The following is a 22,293-nucleotide window of genomic DNA, read 5'->3' on the forward strand; positions in this document are numbered from 1 at the left end:
ACCCATGTCTCCTGCATTGCAGGTGAATTCCTTACCACTGAGCCACCAGGGAAGCCCCATTGTGGATTTTTTTTTCTGCATTAATTTATATCTTTAAAAATCATACCAAAATATCATTTCCTTTTATGACTGTTTGGGGCATCTGTTGAAAATTTTGTGTCCAAGGTGAGCGCCTCACTTGCCTCCCCCTGTTCGTGGCGCTGGTTTGTCGAGCCTCGGCTCCATCAATTCCAGGAGCACCACAGGCGAGTTCCATGTCGAGGGGCTCCACACGTTGTCGTAAACAAAGGACCACGTGCCGGACAACCCGGTACCTTCACCAGCAAGACTGGGTCGCCCGTTGTTTCCTCCCTCCCCCTGCCCCTCTGCCAGGGCCCCTCTTGGACGTTCTCCAGGGAGTGGTGGGGGCCACTCTATGGCAGAGCCCTGGCATTGGCTGGCAGTCTGTTTTCTCGCAGGACAAGAGTCCAGCCTCTGTCCCCACCCCTGCTGCCCTGCCCACTTCACAGGCGGGCTCCTTCCCGCTCCCAGCAAGGCAGCACCCAACAAGAGCCGAGGTCCCCGGAGCCCTGGTGCAGGCCTGAGCACACAGTAGGTTCTCAGTAGGTGCTGGCCCAACTCTGCCTTCTCCTGCCCTCCCCACCCTGACCCTCAAGTGTCCCTGTAGTAACCGAGACTATGATGTTGATGACGGAAGAGTGATAAGAACAGCTGATACTTATTGAGGGCTTGCTGTGTGCTAGGTATAATTGGCCGTGTGGGTTCTGACCCCAAGGATTAAAACAACCACAGATTGAAAATATTTGGGGAAAAAAAAATCCCGGGAAGTTCCAAAAAACAAAACTTGAATTTGCAGCCAATATTTACATAGTATTTACATTGTAATAGGTTTATAAGTGATCTAGAGATGACTTAAAAGTATATATGCAAATACTCTTCCATTTCACATAAGGAACTTGAGCATCCGTGGATTTTGATGAGTGTGGGGGTTCTGGAACCCACCTCCCATGGATACCAAGGGATAGCTATACTATACATACAATATCTCATTTGCATTTTGCATCATCCCGTGAAGTAGGTACTAGTAATTTATAAGTGAAGAGACTGAGGCATGGGCAAGCTCACACAACCAAGAAGTAGTGGTAGTTCTTGGCAGAACCAGGCAGAACTAACTGGCTATGTCACTTGTGGGACCCAGCACAAAAAGAAAATCAAGGTCTCTTGTCCAAAAATTTAATAATTTCAAGGCAGCAACAGCAGAGCTTTGAAGCAGGTGTGGGGTCCCTGAGTGACCACATGGGTTCATGCCCGTAGAGCCGGCTCTGGTTCCAGAAGCTGAACCCAGAATTCTGACTCCAGAGCCCAGGAGACTCTGTGTCTGGAGAAAGTAACAATGATCACTGTGATTTACTAAGCACCTGCTGTGTACATTGTATGAAATCTCAAAAAACCCTCACAGTGACCCTTGGGTAACAGGAGGCATTGTTACTCTCATTAAAATATATTTGTTTATTTGCTCATTTTTGGTTGTGCCGAGTCTTAGTTGCAGCATATGGGATCTAGTTCTCTGGCCAGGGATCAAACCCAGGCCCCCTGCACTGGGAACATGGAGTCTTACCCACTGGACCACCAGGGAAGTGCCCGCTACTCTTGTTTTTAAGGGTGAGGAAATCAAGCTTTAGGGAAGTTGAGTTACCACCCAGGGATCATTATCCAGCAGAGGCAGGATTTGAACACAGGACCAAGCCTGGAGCCTGAGCCCTCACGTCACATAACCTCTTTCAAGAAGGATCGCAAAGGCAGGGACTAAAATGGGGCTGGGCATGATCTCTTAGGAATGTTGACCAAGGGCCCTGTCACTGGAGGTCCAGCCGCTGCTTCCCTCGGGACCAGAAGGCATCCCGGGTCTGCAGATATTTCCGGCGAGGCTTCTGCTTCCATGGAGATGGATGCAGGTAAGCCCCTCTTCTTTTCTTTTTAATATTTATTTTTATTTAGTTAGTTGGCTGTGCTAGGTCTTAATTGTGGCACACAGGATATCTGATCTTCATTGGGTCATGCAGGCTGTTTAGTTGCAACACATAGGATCTATTCCCCAACCAGGGATTGAACCTGGGGCCCCCTGCCCTGGGAGCGTGAAGTCTTAGCCACTGGACCACCAGGGAAGTTGCCTGCACCTCTTCTCCTCCAGGTCCCTTATGGACCGTGCATCTTCCCAGAGCCTGCTGTGTACCGTCTAAGCTCCAGGTTCTGGGCAGAGCTGGCTCTGAGCCCCAGCAGGGCTAGCCCTGTCTTCTCACGAGTCTCTTCCCCCACCCCCCCAACAGCTACCAGCGCCTGCCGTCATCCCGTCACCTCGGGTGGGGCCGCCGCCATTCGGAGCCCCACGTCACCCTGCCAGGGCCCCAGCTGGGGCTGACCCGCAGGGGCTCCGAGCCCTCCTACCTGCCCTCCGCGGCCGTCAGCTGGGGCCGCATAGGGGCCAACCCGGACATGGATCTTGGCCCGGAGGGGCTGTCCAGCAAGGTTGAGGACATTGGTGGCAGCTCCCGGAAGCCCCTGTCTCTATCGTGTGAGTCATCGGGGGCCCTGCAGGTGGGCACAAGTGATCTGAGGCCAGGGCCCCTGCTCTGTCTCTAAGCAAGGCTGCTATTTCCTTCCACCAGTCTCCAGCCTCAAGCCTCCCAGCCAGAGGGAAAATTTCCTCCGGCTCTGTTGCTGTCTGTGTTCTAGAAGCAGAAACTATGGTGCCTGTGGAGTGAAGCCACCTAATTTCAAACGCTGGCTCCACTGCTTTGGAACTGTGTGAGCTTGAACAAGCCCACTTAACCTTAACCTCCCTGGGCCTCGACTGCCTCATCCACCAAAAGGCACTGATAATATTCCCGACCTCACAGGGCTGTGACAAAGTCGTGCGTGTGATGTGCTTAGCCCAGCACCTGGCACAGAGTAAACGCTAAATGTTAAGGGTTACTTTTTAAAGTATTGCTCTAATTCAGTGCTGTTCAACAGAAATATATAATTTTTTGAATCAGCTTTATTGAGATATAATTCACAAACCAAAAATTTCACCAATTTAAAGTGTACAACTTAATGTAGTACAGTATGTTCAGAGTTGTATAAATAGTACTGTTTTTCAAATTAACTTTTATTTGACTCTATTGATTTATACTGTTGTGTTAGTTTCCTCTGTACAATGAAGTGAATCAGTTACATATGTACATATCTCCATGATATTTTAGATTCTTTTCCCATATAGGTCACTTCAGAGTATTGAGTAGAGTTCCGTATGCTATACAGTAGGATCTTGTTAGTAGCACTATTTAATTTTAGAAGATTTTCATTATCTCCAAGGAAATCCATTAGCAGTCACTCTCCATCCACAACCCTTCCCAGACACTGGCAACCACTACTCTGTTTTTGGTCTCTAAGGATTTACCTATTTTGGACATTTCATATAAATAGAATCATGCACATTCTATGGCTGTTTTGTGTCTGGTTTCTTTTATTTAGTATGTAATATTTTCTAGGTTCATCCAGGTTGTAGTATATATAAGTATTTCATCATTTCCCCCCCCCCTTTTTTTTTCACGCAACAACACATTTAATCCTTACTATACCCCGTGTAATAAGAACTATTGTTTGGTCGTGTCTGGCTCTTCTGCCACCCTATGGACTGCAGCCTGGCAGGCTCCTCCGTCCATAGGATTTCCCAGACAAGGATACTGGAGTGGGTTGCCACTTCATTCCCTTTTATGGCCAAATAATACCCCATTGTATGGATATACACCACATTGTGTTTTATTCATTCACCAATTGATGGATACTTGGGTGGGTTTTGCTTTTTGGCTATTATAAATAATGTTGCTATGAACACTTATGTACAAATTTTTTTGCAGATGTATCTTTTCATTTCTCTTGGGTGTATACTGGATCATATGTTAACCCTATGTTTAATATTTTGAGGAACCACCAAACTGTTTTCCAAAGTGGTTGTACCATTACAATTCACATATGTAATTAAAATTTTTCTAGTAGTCTCATTTTAAAAAAAGTAAAAAGCAATGGGTGAAATTAATTTTAATATTTTGACCTGATATATCAAAAATTATATATCCAATGTCATTTCTATATGTAATCAATATAAAATTATTAGTAAAACATTTTAGACTCTTTGGGGTATTAAGCTGCAACATCTCATGTGTATTTCACCCTTGCAACACATCTGAGTTCAGACTAGCTCCATTCCAAGTATTTGACAGCCACACATGGCAGGTGGCTGTCGCACTCCATGGTGCTAAACTCCTTGAGACCCCATGGACTATAGCTGGCCAGGCTTCTCTGCCCACTGAATTCTCCAGACAAGAATACTGGAGTGGGTTGTCATTTCCTCCTTTAGAGTATCTTCCCCACTCAGGGATGGAACCAGGGTCTCTTGTGTTGCAGGCAGATTCTTTACCCTCTGAGCCACCAGGAAAGCCCAATGAATGGCATGGGTCCAGTTTTGTTAGAGATGGACTCGGAACTACTGGGCGAAAGAACTTCATGCGCCCACAGGGCCTTGCGTGCAGCCGACGCTCAGTAGATGCCACATGAATGAGGAAATGAATGAATGGATCCAGTTTTTCCCCAACAGCTGCTGATGGTGATCACCGCTACTTCCTGAAGCCTCCACCTCAGTCAGATCCTGTCCGGGAGTTTCTGGCCCTGTTTCAGAGCTTTGGCCTTGAGGTGCAGCAGGTATGGAGGGGGATGGGGGGAGGACGCCATGCTGGGCCTCTGGGATGCCCAGACCTGCTGGAGGAGGGCCCTGTGGTCCTGGCGCTGTATGTGGGGTAGCAGTGTGTGTGTGTGTGTGTGTGTGTGTGTGTGTGTGTCTGTGTGTGTGTGTCTGTGTGTTGGCAGGGCAGGGTCGGGGGATGTGCTCTGACCCTGCCTGTGGCTGCAGAGGGTGCGGGACAGTCAGGACATCGTGTGTGGCATCTGCATGGACAAGGTGTGGGACAAGCCGGAGGCCCAGCGGATCTTCGGCATCCTTCCCAACTGCAGCCACGCCCACTGCCTGGGCTGCCTGCGCGCTTGGCGGAAGAGCCGAGGGGACTTCCCGCCCAGTGTCATTAAGTAAGGGTCTTGGAGAGCCCAGGTTGGAATGGGGGGAAGGCCCCATGGAGGGATGGGCTTGTGACTACTCCTCTTTCACCTTCCACTCTCCCCGCCCCCTCTCCGCCCACCTCACAGGGCCTGTCCCCAGTGCCGGGTCCATTCCAGCTACATCATCCCCTGCAGATTCTGGGTGAGCAAGGGGCCTGAGAAGGAGAAACTCATCAGGAACTTCAAAGCTCGGACCAGGTGAAATGCGGGGAGAATGTGATGCAGGTTAGGAAGGAAGGAAAGCAACCCCTGAGTCATTCCCACTCCCCCGGGGTTCCCAGCATGGAGTGCCCCCCGGTCCTGGGAAGGCAGAGTGTCAGAGATGGCAGACAAGAGTGTGAGCTATTTCCACTGTTTCAGAAAGCCCGGTGAGTAACAAGAGTGACCGAGACAGTCAAGGTCAAGTTCCTCCTCTAGCCTGGCTCTGGATCCATGCAGGATCTCTCAGCACGATGAGAAACCCGGCTTGGCTTTTATTTCTAATTTTCTTTTCTTTTCTTTTTTTTTTAAGCAGTAAAGTATGGAAATTCCCTGGCAGCCCAGTGGTTAGGACTCAGTTTTCACTGCTTGGGCCCGGGATTCTTTCCCCGGCAGGGGAACTAAGATCCCACAAGGCGTGCAGCATGGCCAAACCAAAAGAAGACATTTAAATCAGGAAAGTAAATTGATATGAATGCATATTGTTTGCTTAGATAATTTTTGAAAATATGGGGTCTCTGAAGACACTAAAATGCAGCCCTTGGAGACGGGGTAAAGTTGAATAGGTTTTCATCTCTTGGGGACGGTAGGCTTTTATCTAAAAGCTAGAATTAGTTACAATTCCAAGTTCTTAATTTTACCTTTCCAAAGGGTTTATTATACTTGACGTATGCAAAGTATATTTGGATAGAGAGTGGGATAAAAAGACCTAGTTTCTACCTGAATTTTGTCTGTGAACTCTAATAACTGCCTCAATAAAGTTGCTGAGAACAAACCTAGGTGGAGTCTCACAGAGGGGGAGGTATTTGAGCTGGGGGTTGGAAGGGGAGGAGGGAGGAAGAGAAAATGGAAGCACTCAGGCAGAGGGGGGTCGAAGTGAGGAAATCCTGGTGGCTGGATGCCAGTTGGGAGTGTTCAGAGGTCGTTGGGGCCAGAAGGGAGCACCCAGGCCCAGGTGTGACGGGAGACAGCATCATGGAGGGTTCATTACATACGACAGACATTGCAGGTCACAGACACTGTCAAGTGGGACTCTTACTGTCCTCACATTGCAGAAGAAACCGAGGAAAGGCCTATAGGGCTTAAGTGAGGAAGTGGGGCTTGAACCCCAGCATTCTGACTCCTAGCATGGACTAGAAGGAATGGTGGGGAGGATTCTGATGTGAGAGAAGAAGGGAAACTGTAAGATGATGAACGCTTCCAGCACAGGCAGCCACAGGATGGTGTCATGAGAGACCAAGGGAGAGAGGCTAATGGAGAATGTGGTCAGATTGAGTGGGGGGCTTTTTATCTTTTGGTCATGCAGCAAGGCATATGGGATCTTATTTCCCCGACCAGGGGTTGAACCCATCCCCCCTCCATTGGAAGCGCAGTCTTACCCACTGGACTGCCAGGGAAGTCCCGTGGCTGAGTCGGGGGCTTTTGATCACTGGATGGATGGATGGGTTCCTAATGCTAGCTTTGGTCAAATGGTAAGAAGAGGAAGAGAGGCAGTGATTTAGAGGGACTCCCCAGCTCCCAGCTTGGTGGCCAAAGGGATCCTGCATTCATGCTGGGACTGCAGGAAGTAGGAAAGACTCAAATGCGCTGGTGTCAAGCAGAGAGTTGATGATGCAGGAAAAAGGCTACAAATAAAGCACTTTATCTTTTTCTCGCTCTCATCCATCTTTCTGTGCAAGAAAACGCTCTTCCTACTTAAGCAGATCACAAGTTGCCCGCAAACCCTTCCTGTATCTGACCTTTCACAGAGTGAAATTTGAAATCTCAGAAGTGAGAAACTTCTTAATCAAATTTCATTAGCTAGCAATTACCAAATCATAAGGAAATGGCAACTCACTCCAGTTTTCTTGCCTGGAAAACCCCATGGACAGAGGAGCCTGGCAGGCTACAGTCCACAGGGTCCCTAAGAGTCGGATACAACTGAGCAACTTCACTTTACTTTAAGACCACCCCTCAGAAGAGAGCATTGTTCTAGTTACAGAGACACACTGTAGGATTATCTGTTCTCCCTCCTTAGGTGGTTTTATTGAAACTTAGGTCAAAGAAGGAAAGGAGATTCCCAGAGTCACTGCTGTCCCAAATAGACTCTGTGGGAATTAAGAGAAAGGTACCACTTAAGACACTTTACTGCCATCTGCTGGGAAATAATTGTCATTCACGTCTACACTTGACTATGATGCTAATTGTTTGTTGTTCAGAGGCTCACTCCAGTCGCTAAGTCGTGTCTGATTCTTTGAGACCCCATGGACTGCAGCACACCAGCCTTCCCTGTCCTTCACCATCTCCTGTGCTTTGCTCAAGCTCATGTCCATTGAGTCGAGGATGCCATCCAACCATCTCATCCTCTGTTGCCTGCTTCTCCTCCTGCCCTCAATCTTTCCCAGCATCAGGGTCTTTTCCAATGAGTCGGCTCTTCACATCAGGTGGCCAGAGTATTGGAGCTTCAGCTTCAGCATGAATCCTTCCAATGAATATTCAGGGTTGATTTCCTTTAGGATGATGCCAGAGGTGGAAGCATGGATGTGGCATCTTTGTGCTGTGCACAACCTACCCAACCTTACATGTTGGCTCTCATTCCTGGGGCAACTGGGCTTGAAGGTGATGATCTTCTCTCCTTCTGCCCTCTCATAGCCAGATTCACTGCCGGTTCTTCATGCGGGGGAATGGCCACTGCCCTTTCAAATCTGACTGCATTTACCTGCACCAGCTCCCAGATGAGGCCCCGAGTTTTGATCCTCTCTGGACTGAGAGTGTGCAGCTGGCCTCTGTGAGTGAGGTGGTAATAGCAGGGATTTGGAGGTTGGGACGGCTGCTAGTTATGCTTTATAATAAATGTCTGATAAATGTAAAACCTACATATGATATCTATGACATCGATGGTGCCTGTGTGGATGTGGTACTTTTGTGCTATGTACAACCTGCCCAACCTATGTGTCAGCCTTGATTCTCTAGAACTGAAGCTGATGGGTTTTCACTTACTTCTTTTTCTACTCCCAGGTGGTGGGCACACCAGTGTTCCTAGGGGACACCAAGCCAGAAGAGGAAGTGTTCTTCATGGACTGTGCCCTGAGCATGGCCTTCTGGGGTTCAGAACTCCTCCTGGACCCCAATAGTTCTTACCACTGCCTGCAATAACCAGGATGAGCGTGTGGGGGATGGGGCTGAGGGGCAGGAGTTCCCAGGTGGTAGGTATTTCCCCTTTTGGGGCTTGGTAAGGGACGAAAGTAGCAAGCCCTCCACCCTCATGAACTGCATCAGTGACACAGTTGGGGAACGTAGGGAGGCGGTAGGGTTCTCAGTGTCTTGGGAGGGACTTGGTTTTTAACTTTGCTCTTTTGTAAAAGGATTCTGAAGGAAACCAATAAAATGCACCTAAACTATCACTCCTGGTGTCTGAAGAGTCTGCTTATACCCCAGGCGTGCCCCCATCCCAGCCAAGGGGTTGCTTCTGTACTTAACCTGTTGCAGTATCACTTGTGACTTGGCTTTTGGAAAACTTCACTTTATGCCCATAAAAGAATGAGATAAGAAAGGGCAAATAACAACATAAGTACTAAAAAGAAGAGTGATGTCAGGGATCTCATGAAAAGATCTCGAGTATTCCTTCAGGGATCTTGAACCACACTTTCAGAGAACACTTTTTAAGACCTTTTCTCCCTCATCTCCTTCCCATCGGCTAGAATGCAGACCTTGAAGGGCACGAGCTAGAGCGACTACAAAATAAAGCTTTCTTTGTTTGTTGAGGGTGGGCAAGGCATTGAAGGCTGCTTAGCATTCTTGGCCCTGCCCGCTACTTATCAGGGCCTCCCCAACTCCTTGCCCCCACCATCATTAGAAGACCAAAAACATCTCCTATGAAGTTAGAACTGACAGCCTGAGAGAGAGGTTCCTGGAAGAAATTTCTTTCCTACTATTTTGGCCTTTGCAAAGCAGGCACTATCTAAGAAATCCTCCTTACTCCTTTCCAGCGTTGCTGTTCAGTCGCTTCAGTCCTGTCCAGCTCTTTGTGATCCCACGCACTGTAGCTCTCCAGGCTCTTCTGTCTATAGGATTTCCCAGGCATGAATACTGGAGTGGGTTGCTATTTCCTCCTCTAGTGGATGTTCCCAGATTCTTGACAGGTGTATTCTTTACCACTGAGTCACCTGGGAAGTCCAGTCCTATCCAATAGCTCCCTTGAAATCATTTTGGAAAAAATTATAAAACTGACTCTAATGGAAATCAGAGCTAGCTCAAAATATGCCTATGGCTTCCCATACTACTCAGAGTAAAAGACAAATTTCCCTCTGGGACCTCAGGGCCTCACAAAATCTGGTCTGGTTATCTTTCCAATCTCATCTATTTTTCTCCAGCAGGTGCACTCAGCTCCAGCCAGGCTTTTGCTCAAAGCCTAACCATAACCTTCTTCCCAAAATGGTCTCCTCATAGACCTCTACATGGCTTACTTCCTTATCTCCTTTAGGTTCATCTTGCCTGACCACCTATTTAAAACTACCCCACTTGGCCTCTGTTCCCGCCTATCACAAACAGTCATTCTATTGTTTACCTGTTGTCTGTTTCAACAAGGGCAAGGAGCTTTATTTTGTTCCCTGTATCCTAAGCCCTAGGTGATTAGTAAAAGGCTTATTCATTGAATGGATGTATTCATGGCAGCAGAAGCTCAGAAGACAGAAATATAAGCTGGTACCCAAAGGAGGCTTTATGGGGGTCCCGTGGGGCTCTTCTCCCCTCTGCCTTTATTTCCATTCTCTGCTATGATCCCTCCCTTCGCAGGAAGACTTGCCTCCTCCAGATTTCCCTAACCTGAAACACTGGGAAGTGGAGGCTCTCTTGGTCCTTTATAAACAACCACAGCAAGGCCACTTCTTGATCTCTGAGAGGAAGATTACAGTAGCAAGGCTTTTCGCTATATAGATAACATTAGATTTTACTGCAATTCCTATTCTCTGGTGTACTGATACATCAAATATTTCTGGAGAGAGCTGAAACTCAAATGATGGCAGCTGATGGCCTGGGGAAGAGGTGACGTTACGGTGTTTTATGATCAAATCCTATGCCAAAGCCCATGATCTACAAGCAACATGGGCGTCAGTTCAGTTCAGTTCAGTCGCTCAGTCGTGTCCAACTTTTTGCAACCCCATGAACTGCAGCACGCCACGCCTCCCTGTCCATCACCAACTCCCGGAATCTACCCAAACTCATGTCCATCGAGTCAATGATGCCATTCAACCATCTCATCCTCTGTCGTCCCCCTTCTCCTCCTGCCCTCAATCTTTCCCAGCATCAGGGTCTTTTCCAATGAGTCAGCTCTTCGCATCAGGTGGCCAAAGTATTGGAGTTTCAGCTTCAACATCAGTCCTTCCAATGAACACCCAGGACTGATCTCCCTTAGGATGGACTGCTTGGATCTCCTTGCAGTCCAAGGGACTCTCAAGAGTCATCTCCAACACCACAGTTCAAAAGCATCGATTCCTCAGCGCTCAGATTTGTTTATAGTCCAACTCTCACATCCATACATGACCACTGGAAAAACCATAGCCATGACTAGACAGACCTTTGTTGGCAAAGTAATGTCTCTGCTTTTTAATATGCTGTCTAGGTTGATCATAACTTTCCTTCCAAGGAGTAAGCGTCTTTTAATTTCATGGCTGCAATCACCATCTGCAGTGATTTTGGAGCCCAGAAAAAGTCAGCCACTGTTTCCCCATCTATTTCCCATGAGGTGATGGGACCAGATGCCATGATCTTAGTTTTCTGAATGTTGAGCTTTAAGCCAACTTTTACACTCTCCTCTTTCACTTTCATCAAGAGGCTCTTTAGTTCTTCTTCACTTTCTGCCATAAGGGTGGTGTCATCTGCATATCTGAGGTTATTGATATTTCTCCCGGCAACCTTGATTCCAGCTTGTGCTTCCTCCAGCCCAGTGTTTCTCATGATGTACTCTGCATATAAGTTAAATAAGGAGGGTGACAATATACAGCCTTGACGTACTCCTTTTCCTATTTGGAACCAGTCTGTTGTTCCATGTCCAGTTCTAACTGTTGTTTCCTGACCTGCATACAGGTTTCTCAAGAGGCAGGTCAGGTGGTCTGGTATGCCCATCTCTTTCAGAATTTTCCACAGTTTATTGTGATTCACACAGTCAAAGGCTTTGGCGTAGTCAATAAAGCACAAGTAGATGTTTTTCTGGAACTCTCTTGCTTTTTCGATGATCCAGCGGATGTTGGCAATTTGATCTCTAGTTCTTCTGCCTTTTCTAAAACCAGCTTGAACATCTGGAAGTTCACGGCTCATGTATTGCTGAAGCCTGGCTTGGAGAATTTTAAGCATTACTTTACTAGCGTGTGAGATGAGTGCAATTCTGCGGTAGTTTGAGCATTCTTTGGCATTGCTTTTCTTTGGGATTGGGATGAAAACTGACCTTTTCCAGTCCTGTGGCCACTGCTGAGTTTTCCATATTTGTTGGCATATTGAGTGCAGCACTTTCACAGCATCATCTTTCAGGATTTGAAATAGCTCAGCTGGAATTCCATCACCTCCATTAGCTTTGTTGGTAGTGATGCTTCCTAAGGCCCACTTGACTTCACATTCCACGATGTATGGCTCTAGGTGAGTGATTGCACCATCGTGATTATCTGGGTCGTGAAGATCTTTTTTGTATAGTTCTTCTGTGTATTCTTGCTACCTCTTCTTAATATCTTCTGCTTCTGTTAGGTCCCTAACATTTCTGTCCTTTATCCAGCCCATCTTTGCATGAAATGTTCCCTTGGTATCTCTAATTTTCTTGAAGAGATCTCTAGTCTTTCCCATTCTATTGTTTTCCTCTTTTTCTTTGCATTGATCGCTGAGGAAGGCTTTCTTATCTCTCCTTGCTATTCTTTTACGTTACGGCGTTTTATGATCAAATCCTATGCCAAAGCCCATGATCTACAAGCAACATGGGCGTCGGTTTAAATTAAATAAGACTTGAATCCAGAAGTATTGAATACAACCAACAGGCACCGTGATATCCATTCTGCACCTCCGCCCTCATCGCTTACCTGAAGGAATGTAAGGACCCGCTTCTCCATCAAGCCCTGTCCCACCCAATCTCTTGCATGACCCCGCCCACAAGCCTATTTCTTTGTAGCCCCGCCCCAACTCTGGCCCCGCCCCGTCAGCAGACCGGCAGTGGGCCTTCGTAGATCCCCCTGCTCGGTTCCTGCTTCCGGCCCGGCGCATCCCGGCCCCGCCCCTTCCGGCTTTCCCCCGCGCCCCGCCCCTAGCCGCACCTCCCGCTTCCTTCCTTTGCTTACCGCTGGAGTCCCGCGCGCTGGCCGGGCGTCGACTAGCGCTGAGGAGGGAATTTGGCTGGAGCGGCGCTGTCCTCAGCCTCCCTTTCCCCAGGCCCCGGAGCTGAGGTCCGAAGCCGGAGCGCGGGGCGGCGCGACTCCCCGATCCCGGCCATGGAGGCCTTGGAGGCTGAGCCTGCTCGGGCCGAGGACGCAGAGCCGGCGGCGCCCTGGGCTCGGCTGGAGGCCCCCGGCCGCCTCCTGCTGCAGGCGCTGCAGGCCGGGCCCGACGGGGCGCGGCGTGGTCTGGGGGTGCTGCGGACACTGAGCGGCCGCGGCGGGGAGCCCTTTGCCTGGGGCGGCGTCCTCGAGGCGCTGTGCCGGGAGGAGCCCGTCGTGGAGGGCCCGGACTGTCGCCTGGAGCTGTAAGTTCCTCTGCGTTCCTCCAGTCCTGTCGGTGCCCTCATCCTCTAGGGTCGTGTGAAGCAGGAGCTGGCGCTACCCGCTGCTCTAGATGTGTTTTTAACCAACCCCCCCCCCCCACACACACACACAAATAAATAAAAGGTTTCTTTCCTGCCTCACATATCCCAAGTGTCTGTGTGTGTGATGACAAATAGCAGTCACGTACTGAGAGGTGCAGAAGCGTGAAGGGTGGTGACCCTGTGAGTTGCAGGGACTGCGGAGGGGAGCACAGGGCTGCAGACTAAGCATTACTCAGCGTTCTGGAGTATCATTTGTACATAAAATTTCAGAGAGTACTTTTTGTTTGTTTGTTTACATAAAACAGGCATGGATCTATTACAGGGTTCAGTTCAGTTCAGTCACAGTGGGTCCGACCCTTTGCGACCCCATGGACTGCAGCACGCCAGGCCTCCCTGTCCATCACCAACTCCCAGAGTTTACTCAGACTCATGTCCATTGATTTGGTGATGCCACCCAACCCTCTCATTCTCTGTCGTCCCCTTCTCCCGCCTTCAATCTTTCCCAACATCAGGGTCTTTTCAAATGAGTCAATTCTTCGCATCAGCTGGCCAAAGTATTGGAGTTTCAGCTTCAGCGTCAGTCCTTCCAATGAATGTTCAGAACTGATTTCCTTTAGGATTGACTGGTTAGATCTACTTGCAGTCCAGGGAACTCTCAAGAGTCTTTCCAACACCACAGTTCAAAAGCATCAATTCTTCCGCGCTCAGCTTTCTTTATAGTCCAGCTCTCACATAACTTTGACTAGATGGACTTTTGTTGGCATAGTAATGTCTGTGTTTTTTAATATGCTGTCTAGGTTGGTCACAGCTTTTCTTCCAAGGATCAAGCATCTTAATTTTATGGCTGTAAATCACCATCTGCAGTGATTTTGGAGCCCAAGAAAATAAAGTCTGTCACTGTTTCCATTTTTTCCCCATCTATTTGCCATGAAGTGATGGATTACAGGGTAGGTTCCAATTTTTGAGCTGAAATAGGAGATGTCAAAGAGCAGGGCCTAGTGTAGTGTAGAATAGATGCTCACTTGTTGAGTGATTTCCATGTTGTCTCCACTTCCATCCACACTGACTCTCAGGTGCTGCCTTCCAGCGCTCCCCACCCACTTCTGTCCAGTGCCATCTAGCCTCTGACTCTATCCAGCCTGCCCTGGGTTCCTTTCAGCGAGATGCTCCTAACCGTGCCCTCCCTCTGCCACCCAGGAAACCACTGCTGCTGCGATTGCCCCCGTTATGCCGGAGAAACCTAATGTCCCTGCTCATGGCTGTTTGGCCATCGCTGCCCGAAAGCAGGCTCCTCCCTGTGCTGCAGCTTGCAAGGCAGGATTCAAGCCCTGACCCTGATCCCTGGCTCCGGGCCCTTGGAGAATTTCTGCGAAGGGATCTGAGTGCTGGCGTCTCCACTGATGGAGCGTCCCTGCTGTCCAAAAGGTGCCAGAGACAGCTCCAAGGCCTGTGTAGGCGGCTGGGCCAAGGGGGCAGGAAGTTGAAGTTGCCCCCGGTTCCAGATGCTGAAGGGGAAAGAGCGCAGGAGGAGGACAAGGACTCCCAGCAGCCTGGGAAACGCAGGAAGGAGCCAGAGGAAGATCCTATCAGTCCTGAGGGGGAGAGGGCCCCCAAAAGGCTCCGGTGTTTGGAAAAGGAAGAAGAGGAAGAAGAAGGTCATGAGGAGAAGAGACCTGAACATGAATCTTCGGAATCCCTGGCTGATGGAGGAGATGCATCATCCATTACAAACCAGCCTGTCATGGGACCTGAGCCCAGTGAGGCTGGTCAGAGTCTAAAGGAAGCTAAGGGCCTACCTGAGGGTTTGGAGTTGCCCAAAGTTATCCAGGTACTAGGGTGAGGCGGCTGCTTTGGAGTGATCTTTTGGAGTGGAGGGTTCATACAGGGCAGAAGCTGGTTGGGACACTGTCCCCTTCGGAATGACTGTAGTCTGTGGAGAAAGGGGAAGGAGGTGGGGTTGAAGGAATGTAGTTTCTGCTCCATAAGCTTCTGAGAAGAGGGTAGGGAAGGGAGGGACTGGAGGTGGGACCCCTTGATCTAATGATCAGTATTGTGAGGTCAGGGGTGCCGGGGAAGAGGAAAGGCTCTGGATCTACCCCTGCCGCCCCATCTTATGGGAAATGGGGGGATCGTCCCTGCATCCAGCTTGACCACCCAGCCCAGGGCCTGGTCTAGCCCCATCAGGATGGATGCAAAGAAGTCAAGTCTATTCAGTTGGATTTACAGGGGCCCTTGTCTAGTTTGAGTTCTGAAGCACTTTGTAAAGTTTAGCCTTCAAGTTCTGGCTCTCTTGAGTCATCTTTGCCCACTAGCTCCCACTGACCCTGGGCCTTCTAGCAGAGGGGGCTGGGACCCGGCTGGGGCCGTGGCCATGACTGGGGACCGTTCTGCATGGGTGGGGGCTTGGCAGTGACCGGGCTCTCCTCGGCAGGACCAGGTTCCCAGGCTGCAGCAGCTGCTCAAGACCCTCAGGAAGGTGACTTGCCCTACCCTACTCCCCACAGTCCTTCTTCCACCCCTTCCTGGACCCCAGTGGGGCCCAGGGAAGCCCCAGTGCAGCGAGGCACAGCTGTTCGGTGGGGGTGGCAGGTGGGAAGTGAAGGTCTAACCATCCGTGTGAAGGCTTTTCTTGGCCCACATATGTTGTTCTGACCCCTGGCAAGTAGGTCTCCTCCAGTAGCACCTTCTGGGGTCCTCACCCACCCACTCTGCCAATTGACTTGTCACTGAGGGCTCTGCCAGCCCTAACATGGCATTCACCCTCTCAGGGGTTGGAAGGACTGGAGGGCACCCCACCAGTTGAGCTGCAGCTTCTCCAAGAGTGCAGTCCTGGCCAGGTGAGTCCAGAAAGCCTGCCTGGCCCCCAGGACACGGTCCCTGTCTCCATTTAAATTTCTGTTCCCCTGCCTCATGTGGGAATTTGGGGAGGGGGTTTGGTTGGGTTTTTTGTTCTCTCAGGGGCAGGGGTCACCCGCAGTGGTTTCTTTTAGCCCTTGGTTCCCATAGGGCGGCTCTCCTGTCTCACCTTACCCTGGGGTGTCCTGGCCCCGCCCGTTCTGCCTGGTTGGCTTGAGACAGTCCAGCCAAGACAGGCTGAGTGTCCCGGGACCCTCCCCCGTCCTTGGCAGGTGGACCTACTGTGTGCCCAGCTGCAGCTCCCGCAGCTCCTGGACACAGGTCTCCTCCAGCTCTGCACCTGGCTGCTGGCCCTGTCACCAGACCTCAGCCTGGGCAATGCCACTGTGCTGACCAGGAGCCTCTTCCTTGGACGCGTAGGTGCTCTGGGATGCACATGAAGGGTCTGGGACTGGGGGGGCGGCGGGGAGAGAGTCTGAGCCCTCAGCAGGATGCCAGAGGGGGTTCCCAGCCTTGCACACATCTGGCTTGTCCCAGGTCCTGGGGGCAAGGGAAGGGCATAGACCCCTAGGCCATCTACCTACGGGGCATCTGACTCATCCCTCTTGGGCCCCAGATCCTTACAGAAGCTGAAGGGATATGGGAGCTGGGGAAGGGAGCTATTTGTCCTTTCCAGTGGGTGGATCCGTGTGGGTCCTGGATAAAAGAACTTTTTTGTCACTGTAATGTATGTTTGTGTTTAGTTGCTCAGTCGTGTCTGACTCTCTGTGATCCCATGGACTGTAGCCCATCAGGCTCCTCTGTCCATGGGATTTTCCAGGCAAGAGTACTGGAGTGGGTTGCCACTTCCTTCCCCGGGGGATCTTCCTGACCCAGGGATAGAATCTGCAGCTCCTCCTGCCGCACCTCCTGCATTGCAGGCAGATTCTTTTAACTGCTGAGCCACTGGGGAAGCCCGGTGTAATGTATAAGCTTCTGAAATGTGTCTGATAAACATTTGTTGGAGGGAAGAAGCAATTAATAGTTTCCTCCCCGTTGGCTGTAGATTCTCTCCCTGACTTCCTCAGCCTCCCGCCTGCTCACGACTGCCCTGACCTCCTTCTGCACCAAGTATCCCTACGCTGTCTGCAGAGCCCTCCTTGGCCCTGTGCTCCAAGCCCCAGGAATAGGTAATTTTAGGACAGGCCCCACGCCCGGTAGCTCTGCCCTCTCTCTTCCCAGCACCCTTCACCTCCCCTGGGTGGTCCTGGCAGAAGTTGGGTATTCAAGGAGTAAAGATACCAGTTGCTTCCCTGACGCTGCTACCTGTAATGACCCGGGCATTTTGTTCCCTCCCAGCCCCCTCCTCTCCTGCCATCTTCCCCCAGACTTCTCTTATCTGCTGTCACCCACCCAGGTCCAGCTCAAACAGAGTTACTGTGTTGCCTTACAAAGGACAAGGCCCTGGCGCCAGATGTGCAGGTTCTAATGCTGGGGTAAGTGACAGGAGCCCCTGCTGGCCCCACCCACGCCTCCTCCCCCTGGCCAAGCCTGCTCTTGGCATTCTGGAATTGGAGCAGGCTGGGCACCAGGCCCTGTGCCCAAAAGTGCCTGAAATACAGGCAGTGGCACAGCCGATGCCCGCTCTCGCTGGCCTGAGCCTGGCTTTGTGCCTGACCACTGTGGGTCCTTGTGAGTTGCCACACCATGTCCCTTTCCAGCCCAGGGGTCCAGACTTCTGTGCCAGGCACCCCAGGGAATGTGGAGAAGAGGCTGGTGCTGCTCTTCTTGAGTTCTTAGCATAGTTGGAACATGACATCATGGTTCAGAACACTGGCTCTGGAGTCAGACGGACATGGGTGAAAACCTCAACCTTGCCTTTTGTTTTTTTAATCTTTCAACTTTGCCTTTAAATGTGCAAGTTTAATCAGGTTGTTCTATCTCTCTGAGCCTCTGCTTCCACACATTAACTGTGTAGGATTTTTCTAGATATTAAGTGTGATGATGCACATGAAGGCCTCAGCACAGTATTTGGCACCTAGTAAGTGCTCAAATACTGTTACAAAATTGATGTTAAATTTGGGCATCAAATTGGGGAGTTAAGTACAGACATGTAGAAATAATGAGTAGGTGAGACCCCACTGGACACCAACATGAAATATAAAATGCTAAGTATCACATGAGAAGGGGATAGTCTCCAAAAACTACTAGCCACCTGTTACCGAGGACTTTCTCTGTGCTTTCAATTCATTACTTCAGTCTTCGTGCAGTCCTGTGCGGCTGTCACCTTAGAGATGGAAAAACTGAAGCTCAGAGAGGCCGCGGGACGTGGCCAAAGGTCACACAGCTACAGCAAGTGCAAAAGCCTGGCCTCAGACCCGAGTCTGTGCACCCGGGAAGGCACAGTGTTTCCATGTGACATCCTGCCTTTCCCAACAAGCTGAGGACAGGAGGCACAGCTGGAGCGGACCTCACCGGGGGGCTGGGCTCTGCAGGGAGGGCTTGCCTTCTCTCAGAAGACTGACATGTGTCATCTCACCCATCATCGTCATCCTCCTCTTCCCTGGCTCACCCTCCCCTTTTTGCTCAGGATGCACTCTCGACTCTCGGTCATTTTTCAGGGAACCATCGTACCTCTCGGCCAAAGCCACCACTGTCAGCTCCCAGGGGTCTGGGGCCATGGTCTTCCCGGCACTGCAGCAGCGGCTCCTACCTGGCCGCCAGCATCAGGGGCCCTGACTACTTCCTCTGCGGCTGGGGCTCTTAGCTGTCCCCGGGGCCTGGCCTTGGGGTAGGAGCGGTAGATCCCCAGGTTTGGTGGGAGGCTGAGCTTTCCTCCCTGGGGCCTGTGCTTGCAGACAGATCTCGGAGCTGCCCTGGAAGGAGGAGACTTTCTTGGTGCTGCAGTCACTCCTGGAGCGGCAGGTGAGCCGGCTGCCTTGGGATGGACTAAGAAGCGCTGCTGTGATGCGGGAGGGAGGGGGGTTCCTGGGCTTCTGACCACTTCAGTGATGGAGGGGCAAGCAGGATGGCAGCCCTCCAGCAGGGTGCCTGTGACACTGGGAGGAGGGTCTTGGGGCTTGAAAGGCCAGGAGCAGAGAGCTGACTGCATGGTGAATCCCAGCTGTGCCTCTTGCTGGCTCTGTGGCCTGGAGGAGCAACTTGTTGATGTGTGCGTATAAATTTAATTTATTTTTGAATAGGTAATAGATTCATATGTTCACACTTTTGAACTATATCCTTACAAGGATATAGTGAAAAAATTCCGCCCAGCCACCCAGATTCCCCTCCCCAGGGCTAATTGGTGTTACTGGTTGCAGTGGAACCCTCCCAGAGATGCTGTATATATACAAGGACACAAGTTGAAATTTACTCTTCCCCTGCTTTTTACATAGGTTGTAACACACCAAGCTCTAAGCTGTAACACAAAGTGCCCTGTACTTTGCTTTTTTCATCTAATAGGATATTTTGGCAGTTTTTCCATATATCGGTACATAAGAGTCTGCCTCATTTGTTTATAATGCAAGTAGTTAGCCTCTTTATGCCTCAGTTTCCTCATCGGCAAAAGGGGAGTGATGATGGCACCTACCATGTAAAACTGGGGTGAGATTTAAGTGGTATAACTGGGGTAGCATGTCTGGAATGGTACCTAATGCCTAATAAGTGTTTATTAAGTTATGATTATGAAGAACTGTTATTATTATGCTGGCAGGACTCCCTTGGGACCACTTACTCCTTTTATCTTCAACCACTAAGCCAGGCTAAAAATCCTCGGCCTCTCCTTGCTCCTAATCTGAGCTTATGCAGCAGTGACCACCGCTTTTCTGAGCCCTGTGTGCCAGGCTTTATCTACATAATAATATTAAATCATTTTCAAAGTCCTCAGAGTTCAGTATTATGAGCCCCATTTTACAGATGTGGAAGCTGAGGCTCAGTCTAGTTGAGTGACCTGAGGCTCAGTTTGGTTGACAGTCACCTGCTTAAGAAGTGGTAGAGTTGGGGAATTGAATCCAGGGCCCTTTCTTGTGCTATTGCCCATCTCCTAATGTGTGCAGGTGGAGATGCCCCCTGAGAAGTTCAGTGTGTTGATGGAGAAACTCTGTAAAGAGGGGCCAGCGGCCACCACATCCATGGCCTATGCCAAGCTCCTGCTGACAGTGATGACCAAGTATCAGGCCAACGTGAGTACTGGTAGGGCCACAAGTGTGGGGCTTCCCTGGTGGCTCAGTCAGTAAAGAATCTGCCTGCAGTGAGGGAGACCTGGGTTTGATCCCTGGGTTGGGAAGATCCCCTGGAGGAGGGCATGGCAACCCACTCCAGTATTCTTGCCTGGAGAATCCCATGGACAGAGGAGCCTGGCAGGTTGCAGTCCATGCGGGTGCAGAGTCAGATACAACTGAGCGACTAAGCACACACAAGGGCAGCTTCTGCTGTTCTGATCCTGCCACGAGGGTGTTTGATGTTTGCCAGGGAGAAAACCCTGAGTATTAGCCAGGGAAACCACAAGTTCAAATCCAAGAATAGGCGAGTGAGACTGCTTAGGAGTTCATTCATCCAGCCAACACTGCTGTAGGCCAGATGCTTTCTGGGGCATTAGGAATCAATCACAATATCACAGTTTCTGTCCCGGACTTGACCTCTTCACCAGCACCTACTGGGCTAGTGAGAGGGGAGAGAAATGATTAACAGATCATTGTATTATCTGGTAGCAGCCAGGTGAAGGTATGCACAGGGCATCTGATGGCAGAGGAAAAGGGGGCAACTAAACCTTGTTTGTCATGGGAATTGGTACAGACTTTCTGACTCTTAAAGGATGGGTGGTAGTTAAAGTCCAAGGTGGAGGAAAGGGCATTCCAGGCAAATAAACTGTGTAAGCACTGAATGTCCTAGGGGACCTGCAGGTAGGTCATTGTAGTTGAGGCCTAAAAACCCGAGAGTGGATGGTCATGGGGGATAAGGTTAGAGAGCTAAAATTCTGAGCTGATACTTGTAGCCCCTGCTATGTTCCAGACATCCTTCTAAGCCCTTTACATATGTTAACTTGCTAGTTTGTTCCTGTGAGAAGATACTATTATTGACTCTATTTTATAGATGAGGAAACTGAGACGCAGTAACTTGCCCAAGGTCACATTCCCTGATCATGGTAGCATCTAATGGAAGTTAGATTTCTCAGGGAGTCATCTTCAGTTGTCCCTGGGTCCTGGATTTCTCTCTTCTAACTAAACAGAGCCCAGGGGCAGGGTAGGGGAGAGGAGGGATCAGTTGCTGGAGTCCTGACGTGATTCTTCCTTCTCTCCAGATCACCGAGCCCCAGAAGCTGGGCCTGGCCGCAGCTGTGGAGCTCAACACCACTTTCCTGAGAAAGTCCCTGCAGGCTGCCCTGCGACATCTGACCCCTTGACTGTCCACCAAAGGACCACCCTCCCGAAGCTCCCTCACCAGCTTCCTGAAGGACACTTCTGCCCTCAGCTCCTCACCCTGCCCCCTGCCTGGGGGTCCGGGCTGAACCTGGCCATCCCAGGGATCAACTGCCTCCCTGCTCCAGGCTGCAGAGGGGCCGACAGGAAGGGTCTAAGGGGCTAGATGATCTGCATTACCAAGGGCTCCTGACCCTGGGCTCCCTCCTTGTCACATATGGGGACAGACACTGTAAGATAGGCCTCAGCAGGGTCATAGCAGACCCAGAGTGGACAATTCCAGGAGCCCCGGGGACATGTGCTCAGCCCAGATCTCTTGTGCTCAAGTGTATATGTGATGATCCTCTGTATTCTTGTTTCTGACTTGAATATCAATGGTATTTCATTAAAAAAAAAAAAAGAGGTTCAATAATGTCTTATTAGGAGCAGTGCCTGACTTCCTACTAACTCTGGGTATTTGTTGAGAACCAGTCCACACCACCCCCCATCCCCTGCCCCACCATGCTTAGTGACAGGGGGCATCTTTCTCCCTGTGGGGCCGGTGGTAGAGTTCTGAGGTTCATGCACGTTCTGTGGGCCAGACCATGTGTGATACCTACCACCCACCTGAGCCCTGTCAGAGCGGTCTGTGGAGTAGGTTGAGACTGGGCATGCCACACTGCGGGAGAGGGGCTTGAGGGCAGGAGTGACTCAGCGTGGAGTTGGGGAAGGCTTTGGGGCAGATGATGGCCTTTGGGGAGGGATCTGAAGGGCTCCTGGGGTTACGGTGAGCAGAGAAGACAAGGCCTGCTGGACAGAAGAGGCAGGAAGAGTGTGCAGTACTGTGGGTGTGTCTGTCCTGCATCTCTATATTCCCAACAGCACTTAGCGAGGCGCCTTGCTCACAGTAAACAACCTACAGATGTTCCTGAATCAACTGTCAGGTGTAAGTTCATC

At 50.3% G+C, this 22,293-nt stretch overlaps 2 protein-coding genes across 7 annotated transcripts; both read left to right on the plus strand.

Moving 5' to 3' along the window:
- The first annotated feature begins 1,834 nt into the window (after window positions 1–1,834).
- On the plus strand, window positions 1,835–8,732 carry LOC122697727 (probable E3 ubiquitin-protein ligase makorin-1). Of its 2 annotated transcripts, XM_043908715.1 has the most exons (7): window positions 1,835–1,955; window positions 2,328–2,572; window positions 4,558–4,740; window positions 4,949–5,121; window positions 5,239–5,349; window positions 7,981–8,116; window positions 8,347–8,732. In XM_043908715.1, exons 3-7 carry the CDS (start codon window positions 4,609–4,611, stop codon window positions 8,482–8,484), a joined length of 690 nt encoding a protein of 229 aa, XP_043764650.1. In that variant the 5' UTR covers window positions 1,835–1,955; window positions 2,328–2,572; window positions 4,558–4,608; the 3' UTR covers window positions 8,485–8,732. The 2 variants fall into 2 exon arrangements, with proteins under 2 accessions (XP_043764650.1, XP_043764651.1); XM_043908716.1 differs by lacking the exon at window positions 2,328–2,572 and having other exon boundaries at window positions 1,861–1,955; window positions 4,637–4,740.
- Window positions 8,733–12,603: 3,871 nt separating this feature from the next.
- Window positions 12,604–21,766, plus strand: FANCE (FA complementation group E). 5 transcript variants are annotated; one of them, XM_043907267.1, is made up of 10 exons: window positions 12,604–13,045; window positions 14,303–14,933; window positions 15,537–15,581; window positions 15,874–15,942; window positions 16,234–16,377; window positions 17,007–17,130; window positions 17,358–17,436; window positions 18,799–18,865; window positions 19,996–20,121; window positions 21,240–21,766. In XM_043907267.1, exons 1-10 carry the CDS (start codon window positions 12,795–12,797, stop codon window positions 21,339–21,341), a joined length of 1,638 nt encoding a protein of 545 aa, XP_043763202.1. In that variant the 5' UTR covers window positions 12,604–12,794; the 3' UTR covers window positions 21,342–21,766. The 5 variants fall into 5 exon arrangements, with proteins under 5 accessions (XP_043763202.1, XP_043763204.1, XP_043763203.1 ...); XM_043907269.1 differs by lacking the exon at window positions 16,234–16,377; XM_043907268.1 differs by lacking the exon at window positions 15,537–15,581.
- The last annotated feature ends 527 nt before the right edge of the window (window positions 21,767–22,293 follow it).

This window comes from Cervus elaphus, chromosome 7 (assembly GCF_910594005.1).
Source record: "Cervus elaphus chromosome 7, mCerEla1.1, whole genome shotgun sequence".
NCBI classification, from domain to species: Eukaryota; Metazoa; Chordata; class Mammalia; order Artiodactyla; family Cervidae; genus Cervus; species Cervus elaphus.

Bases quoted from the DNA above. Each gene is read 5' to 3' on its own strand.
- LOC122697727 (XM_043908715.1), top strand. From the start codon at position 4,609: ATGAATGGATCCAGTTTTTCCCCAACAGCTGCTGATGGTGATCACCGC. The intron at 5,122-5,238 runs GTAAGGGTCTTG...CCCACCTCACAG, and splicing joins TTCCCGCCCAGTGTCATTAA to GGCCTGTCCCCAGTGCCGGG. The intron at 8,117-8,346 runs GTGAGTGAGGTG...TTCTACTCCCAG, and splicing joins AGAGTGTGCAGCTGGCCTCT to GTGGTGGGCACACCAGTGTT.
- FANCE (XM_043907267.1), top strand. From the start codon at position 12,795: ATGGAGGCCTTGGAGGCTGAGCCTGCTCGGGCCGAGGACGCAGAGCCG. The intron at 16,378-17,006 runs GTAGGTGCTCTG...CGTTGGCTGTAG, and splicing joins GGAGCCTCTTCCTTGGACGC to ATTCTCTCCCTGACTTCCTC. The intron at 18,866-19,995 runs GTGAGCCGGCTG...TAATGTGTGCAG, and splicing joins AGTCACTCCTGGAGCGGCAG to GTGGAGATGCCCCCTGAGAA.